Source organism: Mirounga leonina, unplaced genomic scaffold (genome assembly GCF_011800145.1).
Source record: "Mirounga leonina isolate KUSES-001 unplaced genomic scaffold, KU_Mleo_1.0 Mir_127, whole genome shotgun sequence".
NCBI classification, from domain to species: domain Eukaryota; kingdom Metazoa; phylum Chordata; class Mammalia; order Carnivora; family Phocidae; genus Mirounga; species Mirounga leonina.
Window position 1 is genome coordinate 78857224 of NW_023270316.1, and position 12993 is coordinate 78870216.

Sequence of the window (12993 nt, forward strand, 5' to 3'; positions counted from 1 at the left end):
ATGTGTTAAGAATGTACTTTCCCTTTATGGGTGAATTTTACTTAAATAACGTGAAAGTTTGCTGTTTTGGAGAGGTAATCTTTATTGCTGCTCATGAAACCATCCCATCCCCCTGAGGGCTCTTTGTTTGTGTGATGAGGTTTGTAGTTAAAGGAGACTTTTATTTTTAAAAGTTCTTTTTGGGGAGCCTGGATGGCTCCGTTAAGCGTCTGACTCTTGATCTCAGCTCAGGTCTTGGTCTCAGGGTCGTGAGTTCAGACTCCTCATTGGCCTCCACGCTGGGCCTGGCGCCTACTTAAAAAAAAATGATAGAAATCCTTCCTTTTTCTAAGCAGCATTAACCTCAGAAAGTCCTCATTTTTCATTGTTCTTTCCCTTCTTCTTCACTCATTTTTTCATATCCTGATTTCAAACACATGCATGTACTCTTAGGAAATGTTTATTTCACATAAAAATAAAGCTTCATTGTGAGTACAGGTTGTTTCATTAGAGTTGTGTGTTATTGAAAATTTGAATGTGGTCATAGTTTTAAAGTAGGCCATTTTATGGTGAGTAGAGGTTGACATTAGTAGTTTGTGGGAATTTGTAAATTATTTGTGTAAATTTTTATAGTTAATTATTTGTGAGAATGATAAATTTGTGTTTAATGAGAGCTTCTGGGTTCATAATGTTCTATTCACTGAAGTCTTATTTAGAAAGGATGAGAGAAAAACCAAGGTTAAAAGACATAAAATATGGGATGCTATGAAATGTTTCCAGAATCAGAGGATCTTGTAATACATTATGTTAGATCTCTTGCTTTGAATTTTATTAATTTGGATTTAATACCTACTTTCCCCACTAAAGCCTAGGTATATTTAAAAACTATGTCCATAGTTGGTCCCAGTGTTATTTAAATGTATCTGTGAAGTTTTGATTGTTGGCGCTTTGATCGTTAATCACCATTTCAAAAGAAAGCTATTTTTTAAAATACAATTTTCTTAACTAAAAAAAAAAGATGAAGGGATTGTACTAGTGAGTTTCTAAAATTCTGTTAATGTGTAAAATGAATTGAGTAATACAACAGACTGTTTTCTCTATAAGAGGCTCTTTAGTGCTTGGTTTCTCAGACCAGGTTTCTTCCTCCATGTGCCTGGGGCCATGCAAAGGCAGTTAAACTTGTACAATTCTCTTGATGATTTGGGGACATTTTTGTATTAAAAGAAATGTATATTTTAATGTAAAATTACAAGAGTGAGTGCGTGTATGTGTGTGAGTTTCTGTGTTTATGTGTGTGTATTTAAACTAAACTAGGAATATTAAGAGTACTTTTACTATTGTTGAAGGCAGCTTGGTCTATACCCCCAGATTCCTGAAGGAATTTGCATGTGTTCTCTATTGTTAGGGCTTCCTGGTGTGGCAGAGTCTAAGAAAATGCTTGAATGTATGGGCTGGTGTGTCATCCATAAATATTAATTATACAGCCATGCTTATTTTAATTGAGATTAAGAGGCAAATATGAATTTAATTCTTTTTTTTTTTTTACAGTTTTTAGAGGAAAGATTTCAGACATATGCAATAATAGACATATAGTATATTGGTCATCTAGTAACCATCATTCAGCTTCAGCAAATATCAACTCATGCCATTCTTTAGGAATTTAATTTTATGTATATTTGCTCATATTTGCCAAGATAAGCATCTGTAAGGTCAAGGTACTGACATCAGAAGCATTTCTGAACAAAGATGTTGCAGTTGGTGGGTGGGTATGACTGTGTTCAGCTGTTGTATAAGCTTGCATAAATAGTATCATCTTGACTTTAATCTTTCGGTTGTTCAGAGGTAGTGTGCATATTTCTGTTTAACCCCTGGAAACTTGCCAAAATAATTTGTATCCTCTCCATCCTTGGCACCTTGACTCTAAATAGTCTATGAGTAATAGCAGTAAGTTGATGTTAGGAGCCTGTTGGATAGAGCCATTAAGAAGGAAAATCTTCATTTTCAATTTAAAAAACTTGAGAATTACCTCGTTAATGTTTTAGATGCTATATAATCTGTTTCACTTTCATCTGCTTTCGAAATACACTTTATAAACATGAGAACATAGAGTCAGACAGACCTGAATTCAGATCTCAGCTGGCCTGAATTACTTACCTTCTCCAAATCTCACTTGTTCAAATGTAAAATGGGGATATGGATTGTTGTGTGAAGTAAATGAAATAATACATTCAACACTGGTTATCTTGAAATGTTGTTTGCACTCAGTGATTGAATAGATGTATGTCCTGAGTTCAAGTCAGTTGGATTTGTGTAGCTGAAATTGAGGAAGTACTATTTGTAATTACTAGGCTACTTAGAAAGGGGAGCTAATCTTTACTTTGTCATACCTAGTTTTCTGACTGGTAGGTATAAGATCTAAAGGTATAATGGAAGATCTAAAGATATAATGGAAGATCTAAAGATAGAAAATGTTCTTTGAACAAATACTGTATTGAAACAAAGCATTAGAAAAAACATGCCTTACAGTTGTTTCTTATCAAATAATTACAGCAAACCCTGGCCTGTTCTATTCTAACTGCACTATTGAGTGAATTCTCAAGTTCAAGTAAAACTAGCAACATTGGACTCAGTATGGAATTCCATGGTAACTGTAAAAGAGTTTTTCAGGTATTGGTTTTTTTATGTTTTATTAGATTGTTCACTTTTTACACAATCTGTTCCTAATGGAGTGAGAACATTTACTTTATCTAGCTGAATGTGGCCTGTACTTGAAGATTTGTGTTGTGATTTCATAGCATTTAGTAAAGGATAAAAGATAGGATAGGATAAAGATTTGGTGAACATAGCTGACAGTTTTAGCTTTCTTGTTTAATTCTAGTCTTTAAACAAAAAGGAAATACCACTCCAAAGATCCTTAGATTATTTATTTTGTTCTTATTGCGTTTAGATGTAACTAATTCAATTGGTGGGACTTTGCTGGCCTTAAAATAGGCCTGGCAGAATGCCAACAAGGGCCATGTATTTAAAATGTTATTGCAGATGGTGTGGGCTCTTTGTCTCATATGTATTGTTTGGCTCTGAAGTAAAGTTATGTGAAGGCATTGGCTTAAATCCGAGGGCTCTGCACTAAAGCAACTGACCCCTCCAGCTCTGTAGTAGTTGTCAAAGACTCAGCTTCTTTACGGAGTAGCATTTATATTACAGTAGATGCATTCAAACTGGTGTCACTTGAAAGCATACTTGTGATATAAATTATGAGCAGACCTAAAAATGGAAAATGTTCTTAAAGAGGTAGTGTTTTTGCATTGAATATTTTAAGGTTTTTGTTTTGTTTTATGGTTCTTAAATGGGAATACATTTTGAATAAGCTTTTGATTGAAAAATATGTGTGATTTATTTATTATAGGAAGAAGACCTTCGTCAAATCTTCATGTTAACGGTTGAAGTTCTTCAGGAGTTCAGCAGGCGGGAGAACCTCAATGCTCAGATGTCTTCGGTATTTCAGCGTTACCTTGCACTCGCCAATCAAGTCTTGAGCTGGAACTTTCTTCCTCCAAATTATATCCTTTTAACAACCAAAGAGTTTATTTGTGGTAATTTTCATAGATGACTTAATTATGGCTAAAAGTACTTCATCTCTGCAGGTTTGTAAAGCATGTTGTTGAAAGAAAAGTCTTTTTAGAAATGGAATTTAATGTTTTTTTCATTTTATAATACACAATGCAGTGGACTACTTACAGGATTTAAAATTTCATTTACAACCTTGTAGAAGAGAGTCAAATAAATGGAAGCATTTAGTGGATAAGGGGGCTGTTGCTAACTAAGAAATAGCAGTGTTCCTTAGGAAGGAAAAGGAAGAAGGTGGGAAGCGAATTCAAGAAACTGAATCATTTCCTCCATGTGACATGTGATTACATTGGATTTTTTGGCTGACTCTCGTAAGACTAATTTGGCATTCTCTAATTTGACCTTTATGGATGCAGATATTGTTCAAGTGTAGATAGTAAGGTAGTAGTATGTTTATTCTTTGAAGACCTTTTTTAATATAAAAATATAAAACTTTTATTTCTAGCTAATTAGCTCATACAAAATAAGTTTAAATGGGTTATATTGTAGGTTTGTATGTCTGCTTTTTAAAAATGAGTTATTAAAGCTGAAAAATTTGTATTTCTTAGTTTAAGGTTTATGATTTGCTTTCTAGAACATTTGCTGCCTATTGATAGATTGAAAGCAGTACTATCTAGTGTCTCTTCATCTTTATCATAGTTGAATCAGACAAATCTAGGTTCAATTCTTAGCTGATGTTAGGCAAATTACTTAACATCACTGAGTCTCAGTTTTTCCAAATATAAAATGGGGATATGGATTGTTGAGTGAATTAAATGTAGCAATACATTTAAAACACTCAGGAGTTAGCTACTATTTATTGAGCTTTTAATAGTTTACTTGAATAAAGAAGCTCATCAGCTGTCTGTGTTCTACTTTTTTCTTGACTTAATATATAGGAAATTTAATTTCCCTTGTTATACATGTCTTTAATCAGTATTTTCTTGGGGGCCTGGGTCTGGGGGGTTAAGGAATCTATTTAGGAGAAAAAGATGACAAGCATATAGGAAATACATATTTAGCCATACCAGAGATTTAAGATGAGACTCATCTTTGCTACAACAGAGCCAAGAGTTGCTACGTTCACATACTAGAAATTACCTACTGTTTTGGGCTGGTAAAATTGTGGGATTTTAAAGGGGCTAAGTGTGGTTAGGTACAGCATTTTCTTCTATTTTCAAGTTAATACACTCATGTAGTAGAAAACTGTGAAAAGCTGGACAGGGTATTGAGTCTCTGATTCAGTTGAGTTCTCCAGTTTTCTTTCCCCAAGGCAGTCATGGTGAGCTGCTGCTCTGTGGGGCAGAGCTTACAGGGATGTTAATCACTTTCTGCTTTTATCTCTGCTCGCTGATCATCTTTCTACTCATTATTAATTTTATGTCTTCAGTATATTCTCTTTGGTTGTTAAAAGGCACATATTTTCCTAGGTTTGCTTTTTAAAAAATTTCCCCTTTGAGTGTTGCAATATAATTTTTGCTCCAGTTTTTGTTAGTAAAAAGAAAGATGTTGAAAAACTTTGAGACAGATTTAAAAAGTAGCAGGCCATATGGAGTTATCAAAACATTAATTACATATGTAGGGAAAATCAACAAAAGTTACACTGCATATATTGGAGCCAATTTTAAAGTCTGTGTTTTAGGGGGAAATGTAGTTGGCTGAAGAGAGACTGTTTTGTAAAGGCAAACAGTGCTGTGGGAGTTTGGAAACAAAGTTTGTCTAAAGATACACACACATAAAATATTTTCACAAAGTATTTAGATAAAGCTTTGGAAAACCTGTCATCTGCAGGCTACAGTGTTCCCAAAGGAAATAATTCCTTGTTTAAAGAAAAGTAGATCTTGACCTTCATATATTCTACTTCATGACTTACAGATGTATTCATATCTGACCATAGATGTTTGCATAGTAGCCATTTGTTGGCCACCTGAACTCCAGTCCAGTACTGCTTCCTTTAAGTGGATTAGCTTTAAATGTAGGGGAAAGAGCATGGCAATGGAATTCAACTAAGCTACACTTTTAGTGCTAATTAAGGAAGTCAGTTTCAAGGAACCCGATTCTGGTATAATTTCTAGTTTTGGCAATTCCTTGGTGATCTCTGTAACCATTGGGAAGAGAATTGGATAATTATTTAACTTAGTACCTTGAAGAGAGCCTACAGATCAAATTTAACTTAGTTAATATAAAGTGGTTGGCTTTTTAAAAAATGATATATCTTTTAAGTTAGAATAATAGCTAGTAGACCTTGTAGAATGTGTGTTTTGTATCAAATATATTGGATCATTTAGAATGGTATCATATTAAATGAGGCTGTGTTAAATTGCCAGTATTAGTCCCTATTCATAATTTTTTGTAATGTGCTTTCTATTTTGCATCTTTCTATTTTGATGTAATTCTAAACATACAGAGATACCACAAGAGTAATTCAAAGAATTGGGCGGATGTCCTAATACCAAGATTCATCAGTTGAAAACATTTTGTCCCTTTCTTTTTCTTTTTCTTTCTTTCTGTCTCTACATACACATAATTTTCTATTGTAAGAATATACCAGATTTCTAGTTATTCATGGATCAGTTGATTGACAGTTGGGTTGTTTCAGCTTTTTGGTTATTATGAATAATGCTGCTGCTATGAACATTCATTGTAAGTTCATGTTTGGATTTACATTTTCATTTCTCTGGGATATACCTAGGAGTAGAATTGCTGGATCATGTGGAAACTCTGTGTTTAATCTTTTGAGGAGTTGCCAACCTGTTTTCTAAAGTAGCTGTACCATTTTACATTCCCACCAACATTATATGAGGTTTCTAATTTCTCCACATCCTGGCCAACACTTGTTATTTGTCTGTTTATAGCCATCCTAGTTCATTTGAAGTGGTGATCTCATTGTGATTTTGATTTGCATTACCCTAATGGTTAATGTATTAAACATCTTTTTATGTGGTTGTGGGCCATTTATGTATCTTCTTTGGAAAAATGCCTGGTGAGATCCATTGTCTATTTTTTAATTGTTGTGTCTGTTTAAAATTGAGTTGTAATAGTTCTTTATATATTCTGGATACAGGTCCTTAACAGATACATGATTTTCAAATATTTCCTCCATTTCTCTGAGTCATATTTTAACTTTTTTATGATGTCCTTTGAAACAGAAAATTTGAATTTTGATGATGTCCAATTATTTTTTCTTTTGTTGTCGTATCTCAGAAATCATTGCCTGATCCAAGGTCATGAAGATTTATTTATGCCTGTGTCTTCTTCTAAGACTGGCTTCTTAAATGTAGACTCTTCATATGAAGACTTTGATCTGTTTTGAATTAAGTTGGATATATGATGTGAATTGGTGATCAGGCTTAATTCTTTGGCATGTGGATTTCCAGTTATCCCAACAGATAATTGACTATTGATTAGAAAGATAGAAGAGGCTGGGGGAGTAGGAAGTACCTGAGATATGTCATGGTGGTGAATGATTGCTCTGTCTGTTAATATGTAACTTAATTGTCCTAACGTCAGTTTTTAATTTAGAATACAAAAGGATTGATAGGAGAAATTATTCATATAAATCAGTGATCTGTAAGGTTAAATATGCATGCTGAGCCTCCAAGTTTGTATTTACATAGATAGTTGTTGATAAAGGATATGATTGTAGACCAAAATATACATTAGATTGCCTGGAAGGAAATTTTGTATCGTTAGCTGCTGAAGCTTTTGGAAATTTCTTACAGAGAAGTATGTAAATTATGATATAAAAATGTTATCAAGAAAGCCAGTTGAAGCTAACTCAGCAGTGGAGCTAGGATGTGCAGAGAGGTATTAATGAAAAGAATACATGAATATTTAGATATTTATTAATATTTAAGAGTATATAATACTTTTTTTTTTTTTTAAAGATTTTATTTATTTATTTGACAGAGACACAGTGAGAGCAGGATCACAAGCAGGGGGAGAGGGAGAGGGAGAAACAGGCTTCCCGTGGAGCAGGGAGCCCGATGCGGGGCTCGATCCCAGGACCCTGGGATCATGACCTGAGCCGAAGGCAGACGCTTAACGACTGAGCCACCCAGGCGCCCCTATAATACTTTGTTTTGCCGTGATTTTAGGTCAAGATTAATGTACATACATAGAGTTTCACTGAAGACATCATAACTCTACAGCAGTGGTTCTCAGTTGGGGTGATTTTGCACACTTGAGACATTTGACAATGTCTGGAGACGTATTTGGTTATCACTTCTCGGGAGTGTTACTGGCAACTGGTGGGTAGAGGCCAGGGTTACTGCTAGACATCTACAATGCACAGGACAGCTCCTACAAGAAGCAGTTATTGTGCCCAAAATGTCAGTGATCCACACAAAAACTTTTATGTGAATGTACTTAACAGTATAATTTATAATAGGCAAAAAGTGGAAATGACCCAAGTAGCCATCAACTGATAAATAGATACATGTGGTTTACCCACATTATACACTATTATTTATCAATAAAAAGGAATGCTGATACTGATACATGCAACAACATGGATACACCTTGGAAACATCATACATCCTAAGTGAAAGAAGTCATTCACAGAAGACCACATGTACGATTCCAGATTAGTGGTTACCTAGGGCTGGGACGGTTGGAAGGAAACAGGAGGTGATGGCTTAGGTGCATGGGGCTTTTTGGATGATGAAAATGTTCTAAAATTATATCATGGTGATGGTTGCATAACTCTGAATATACTAAAAACCACTGAATTGTACCATCAATGAGTAAATTGTGTAGTATGTGAAGTAAGTCTCAAGGCTTTAAAAATATCAGTCATGCCAAGGGTTAGAAATTGTGCGGTAAAGGTCAACTGCCAACTGTTGTAGAATGTTAATAGAGGGAAATTAAGGGTAAAGATAAAGTTTTGGGAGATATTCCTTTTATGGGGCCATTGAAGTAAAGGGAGTGAGAAAGATCATTCAAAGAGAAGCAGAGAAGGTCAATGGTAGAATCTTTGGGTACAGCAATAGTAAGAACCAGGAAAAAGCAAAAGAGATTGAGCAGGGCAGTTCAGACAAGCAGAGGGAATAACCAGGCAAGGGAGTCTGGGAAGCAAAGATAGATGAGTGTTTCAAAAAATAAAGGTAGTAGACATGCTCTGTTACTGATAAGGAAGATGTAGATTGGGTATCAGGGCACAGATAGTCATGTGGAGATCTGTTTATTTGAGTACCAGGTGGGCGGGTATTGCACAAAAGCCATTTCCGTGATTGAGTAGTGATTGGTAATTGAAGTAGAAAGTGTCGGTATTTTGAGGACCATGAACTGTGAGAAATGGAGTGGCAGTTTGAGACAATTGGAGGTTTGGTTTAGTTTTGTACTTTATGCTTTGGAGAGATGAACCTGTTTATTACCCAAAGGGAAGAAATCAGAATTGAGGCAAGAAAATAAGATGTTGTAGTGCTAGATAGCCAATGGTATGGATGTTTAGATAGTCCAGGATGCAGTTGAGGTAGTGAGGAAGATAGTAAGCTTTAGGATGTATGGCATGCCTACCATCATGATCCAAGATTCTTAGCTATTAAATGCTGGTTTGATCAGCTTTGCCCAGGTTTGTTCAAAAGTAGACGAGCAAAGTGGTAGAAATCAGCATGTGATGGAATTTTCAATTGTGTGTATGAAAAAATGTGTAAAGCCATTGTGAAGTTTCTTCTTCAGTCCTTTTTTTTTTTTTTTTAGTTTTTCCTCAAACTGTTCTCTGTTTATACCTGTTATTGTACACTTTAAAAGAAAGGTCAGTCTATTAAGTCATTAATCAGTATATGAAGTAGTTTATGTATTATCCTTCCAGGGATATTTCTGCTTTACAAGGAACGTATCCAGGAGAAACCAGCAAGAAGAATTTAACTTCAGGCCATTGGAAGGAAAGGTTATGTTGGGAGTAGTCCCTTCAGTCCTAAGTCATAATTGATTATTCTGAATTATGTATTAACCTATACTGTAATATTTTGAAAAATATTTAGTAGTTGAACTTTTAAACTTGGTAGTTCTTGTATCTGTTTTCTTGCCTGTGATACCCCACTATATTACTTACAGTTATTATCCCATTATACGTACTATAGTACATAGAACCATCATAGCCAGTAGGGCCTTTGGCTATAGGAGAAAGGTAACAAAACTGCTTTTCTGATGTCAACCTGCAGGTGGTTGGAGAGCAAACGGAAGGCCCACTGAGTTGTTTGCTCCTGTCTGAGCAAGGCTGTGCAGTTTTATTTTCTCTTTCTAAGCCCACGGATTTTTCACTTATTACTTTTTATAGTTTAAATCCATGCAGGAGCAGGGAGGAATGGATTGAGCATTAGAAAAAAGTCTCCCCAAGAGGAAACTTAACTTACATACTTTTTAACTCTCTGATCTTAACTGCTTAGGAATTTAAGGCCATAGGCAACTTAAAAGTTGAACTTTACATGCCAGGAGCTGTGTCCTTTGGTGCCCCTTTGGCTCAGTAAGTTACATCATTTATGTAGGTGTCTGTTGGGCGGGTCTGACTTAATTACTTTAAATGCCATATTTCTCACTAGAAAATTATTTCCTTTCAAATTATTTATTTATAAAGAAATATATCCATTGAGTTCTAAATTCCATGAACTGTCTAACAGGTTATCAGTTCAATAAATTCTTGACGAATGCCACTACTTACAAGGTAGTCCTGGGCTGTACTCTGAAGCATAGAGTATATTATTTGCAAAATGATGTCGATGGGAAGATGGTAAAAGAGCTGCCCACTAAATACATGTTTTTCCCGTGTATTAGGTTTAAGTGAGTAGTGAATACTCAAGAAATTACAATTGTTTGGAGAGTTTTGGTTTTTTAATATCTAATGTGAATTCTTGAAGGCCATTCTATACATTTTAATTTTGATGGCAGGATTTTTTTGTTCATATCAGCATTAAGACCATGTGGGTTTAATCTTTTTACCGGTTAAAGAAACTTTGCTTTTGCCATGGGTAGAACTGTACTTCCTACCCTGGTCGGTTGTCTTTAGCAGATTTGGGTTCATTATCTGGACTGGGGAAAAGTGTGTGAATCTGTTACCACTAATGCAAAATCATTGTTCTACTGACAGTAGGCTGGTAGCGTGATCTTTATATATAAAGATTACACAACTGCCCACACTAGACAGTTCTTGTGAGAGATCAGACAGTGATTAGTATTAACATTATGGTCCCGCAGCTCAGTCTGAGTTGAATTTTTAAGTTCCTTGAAAGAGGGAATGATGCCTTTTCTCTCTCTTCATATCAACTTTGGTTGACTAGCCTCGCCCTACACTAGGGTGGGTTAAGTTGGAATGGAATACAAAAGAGGACTTGATAGCCTGAAAGTTCTCTGACCTAACCACCGAAACATGTATCCACACCTAAATGTGTAGCATTGAACTGCATAAAAGTAATGGAAATGTAATCTAATTGGGGTAAACATCACCACACTGTAGTCTTTTGAATTTTTAATCTTAGATCTTCTATTTTTTAATCCACTTAGGGTAGTAAATATTCCTCATTATATATCAGGTTTCCTTCACAAAGAAGAAAGAAGTGGGTAATTGTCCTATCCGGAAGACTTTAAGATTTTACTCACATTTGTAAGTCATCTAAAATATCTGCTTGGTACATTATATCTTTTCATTAAAACAACTGTGTTCTTTTTTTTTTTTTTTTTTTAAAGATTTTATTTATTTATTTGACAGAGAGACACAGCGATAGAGGGAACACAAGCAGGGGGAATGGGAGAGGGAGAAGCAGGCTTCCCGCGGAGCAGGGAGCCCGATGTGGGGCTCGATCCCAGGACCCTGGGATCATGACCTGGGCCGAAGGCAGACGCTTAACGACTGAGCCACCCAGGCGCCCCAACAACTGTGTTCTTAATTGACGATTCATGTTCAGAAACTTATGTTTGGCATTGATAAACAAAAGATACATGTTGACATAGCATAAATTTTGGATTAAGAAGTACTGTGGTATTTTTTTTAAGGCATTGTGACAAAATTCACAAACCATACAAGCCACACATTTATTTATTTATTTTTTTAGAGAGAGCGCACGTGAGTGCAGGGGTGGGGGGTAGGGGGAGAGGGAGAGAGAGTCTCAAGCAGGCTCCATGCCCAGTGTGGAGCCTGGCACAAGCTCAATCTCACAACCCTGAGATCATGACCTGAGCCGAGATCAAGAGTCGGATACTTAACTGACTGAGCCACCCTGGTGCCCCACAAGTCACACATTTAAAATGTACAATTAAATTTTTTCTTTAAAGTTTACTCAGGAGTTGTACAACCATCACCACCATTGATTTTAGGGAATATTTATCATCCCAAAAAGAAACCCCATACCCTTTAACATTCCCACCCCCACTTCCCTCCCCACCTCTACCCCCTTTCAGTGGCAACTACTAATCCACTTTCTATCTCTATAGATTTTTCTATTCTGGATGTTTTATTTAAATGGAATCATACAATATGTGGGGGTTTTTTGGTCATTTTTATGTGGCATGTTTTTGAGGCTTATTCAAGTTGTAGCATGTATCGGCATTCCATCCCTTTTTGTTGCCAAGTAATATTCCACTGTGTGGATAATACCATGTTTTATTTCTCAGTTCATCTGCTGATCAGTTGTTGGTCATTTGAGTTCTTTCCATTTTTTATTTATTTATTTTTTAAGATTTTATTTATTCATTTGAGAGAGAGAGACAGAATGAGAGAAAGAGCACGAGCGGGGGGTGGGGGCAGAGGGAGAGGGAGAAGCAGACTCCCCGGGAGCCCGAGATGGGGCTTAATCCCAGGACCCCAGGATCATGACCCAAGCCAAAGGTAGATGCTTAACCAACTGAGCCACCCAGTCACGCCAGTTCTTTCCATTTTTTAAAAACAATTTTCAATATAGAATAATGCTGCTGTGAACATCTTTATACAAGTTTTTCCATACTTGTGGATGTATGTTCCCATTTCTCTTGGGTGTACCTGTAGGAGTGGATTGCTGGGTCATATGGTAACTATATATTTAACATTGTGAGAAACTGTCAGACTGTTTTCCACAGTACCTGCACTATTTTGCATTAACATTGTAATGTACAGGTATTCCATTTTGTTTGCATCCTCACCAACACTTACCTGTTTTTTTTGTTTGTTTGTTTGTTTATAACCATCCTGTTTCATACAAAGTGGTATCTCATTGTGCCTTAGATTTGCCTTGCCTAATGGTAAATGCTGTTGAGCATCATTTCATGTGGTTATTGACCATTTTTGTATCTTCTTTAGAGAAATGACTGTTGAGATCCTTTGTCCATTTTTATTTATTTATCATTTATTATTTTTATTTTTTATTTTTAAAGATTTTATTTATGTGAGAGAGAGAGTGCAAGCGGGGTCGGGGAGAGGGGCAGAGGGAAAGGGAGAAG

At 35.8% G+C, this 12993-nt stretch overlaps 1 protein-coding gene across 5 annotated transcripts in view; it reads left to right on the forward strand.

The window, feature by feature from the left end:
- XPO4 (exportin 4) overlaps nucleotides 1-12993 on the forward strand; it is a 120238-nt gene that overhangs the window by 48328 nt on the left and 58917 nt on the right. For all 5 annotated transcript variants that reach the window (XM_035003719.1, XM_035003718.1, XM_035003721.1 and 2 more), the window contains 2 exons: nucleotides 2530-2646; nucleotides 3386-3539. In XM_035003719.1, the coding sequence (XP_034859610.1) occupies nucleotides 2530-2646; nucleotides 3386-3539 (271 nt within the window). The remainder of the gene's footprint in view (nucleotides 1-2529; nucleotides 2647-3385; nucleotides 3540-12993) is intronic.